This window comes from Octopus bimaculoides, chromosome 26 (assembly GCF_001194135.2).
Source record: "Octopus bimaculoides isolate UCB-OBI-ISO-001 chromosome 26, ASM119413v2, whole genome shotgun sequence".
Classification (NCBI taxonomy): Eukaryota; Metazoa; Mollusca; class Cephalopoda; order Octopoda; family Octopodidae; genus Octopus; species Octopus bimaculoides.
In genome coordinates, this window is record NC_069006.1 from 20224379 (window position 1) to 20226108 (window position 1730).

The 1730-nt window shown below is 41.7% G+C and overlaps 2 protein-coding genes across 2 annotated transcripts in view; one reads left to right on the forward strand and one right to left on the reverse strand.

Moving 5' to 3' along the window:
- Positions 1–1730, forward strand: part of LOC128250925 (plectin-like) — a 59356-nt gene that overhangs the window by 46621 nt on the left and 11005 nt on the right. The window lies entirely within an intron of this gene.
- The window catches only part of LOC106868380 (cationic amino acid transporter 2), a 13049-nt gene that overhangs the window by 7552 nt on the left and 3767 nt on the right, over positions 1–1730 (reverse strand). The window contains exon 6 of the mRNA XM_052976925.1: positions 1276–1390. Coding sequence (XP_052832885.1) covers positions 1276–1390 — 115 coding nt within the window. The remainder of the gene's footprint in view (positions 1–1275; positions 1391–1730) is intronic.

Consider the following 1730-nt stretch of genomic DNA (forward strand, 5'->3'; position numbering starts at 1 on the left):
AATTTTGAGCGTAGCCGTTGCCAGTACCGCCTGACTGGCCTTCGTAGGATTTTCGAGCGAGATTGTTGCCAGTTCCTCCTGGACTGGCTCTTGTGCGGGTGGCACATAAAATAAACCATTTTGAGCGTGGCTGTTGTCAGTACCACCTGACTGGCGTTCGTGCGGGTGACACGTAAAAGCACCCACTACACTCTCTGAGTGGTTGGCGTTAGGAAGGGCATCCAGCTGTAGAAACTCTGCCAAATCAGATTGGAGCCTGGTGTTGCCATCTGATTTCACCAGTCCTCAGTCAAATCGTCCAACCCATGCTAGCATGGAAAGCGGACGTTTAAACGATGATGATGATGATGAATTGAAGAAAAGTGTATTGCCAGACTTAAGTAATAATTATAATTCACATAAATGTTTGTGTGAAAAGACAAATGCAGCCAAATCTGTGATGTCATTATTTGTCTCCCTTGGTATGTCTCTTGAAGTTAAATCACTAATTTGACAGTTTCTTTTTGATAGTCCTGAGCCAGACTCTTACAGGTGTTTGCTTGCCATGGCCAAAACTTGATCCACAATTTCAGTCTGTGCTTGGTTAAAAATTGTTTCAGAGAACTGAATATTGATATCTGGGTTCAGCTATGTTCTCTCACCATGTTTTATCCAAAGCTGTAGGGGACTGCCAAGTTGACACATGTTCAGTATAATTGTGTGTGTGTTTGCATGTGTGTGTGTGTGTACCTCTGTCTCCTTGTCTGTGCATGTCTGAGTGTATGTGTGTGTGTGTGCGCATGGATTTTGTGACTATATACTGTGTCTGTATGTATGGATGTGTATCTCCATATGTGTGGACATGTGTCTCCATATGTGTCCTTGTGTGAACTGAAGCATGTGTATATATGGTCATGTGTTTCAGTCTTCATTTGCATATGTGTGTGTCTAATGAGAATACACTCAAGTGTAACTCATCAATAATTAGAATAGACTGAGGTGTAACTCACCAGTGGTGAGTAGATTCAAGTGTAACTCAGCTGGGATAAGGACAAACTCATGTGTAATTCATCAGTAATGAGAATGAACCCAAGTGTGACTCACTAGTAATAAGAATAGACCCAAGTGTTATTCATCAGTAATAGGAATACACTCGAGTGTAACTTACTAACAATAACATCAAACTCAAAAGTAGTTCACAAATAATGATAATAGTGTCAAGTGTAACTCATCAGGAATAACACCATACTCAAGTGCAACTCACGAGTAATGATAACAGACTCAAGTGTAACTCACCTGTGGTAGCAATACAGTCAAATCCAATGAATCCATAGAAACATGTAGCAGCCCCAGACAACATTCCGGAGATGCCATAAGGCATGAACCCACCATCACCGTACCCAGAGGGTACCTGAAATGGAGAAAAAGGCTTGTTTTAACCTGCACAAAGCCACCATCACTATATCCACTATACTCTTTACTCTTTTACTTGTTTCAGTCTTTTGACTGTGGCCATGCTGGAGCACCGCCTTTAGTCGAGCAAATCGACCCCAGGACTTATTCTTTGGAAGCCTAGTACTTATTCTATCGGTCTCTTTTGCCGAACCGCTAAGTTACGGGGACATAAACACACCAGCATCGGTTGTCAAGCGATGTTGGGGGGACAAACACAGACATACAAACACATACACACATACATATAAATATATATACATATATACGATGGGCTTCTTTCAGTTTCCATCTACCAA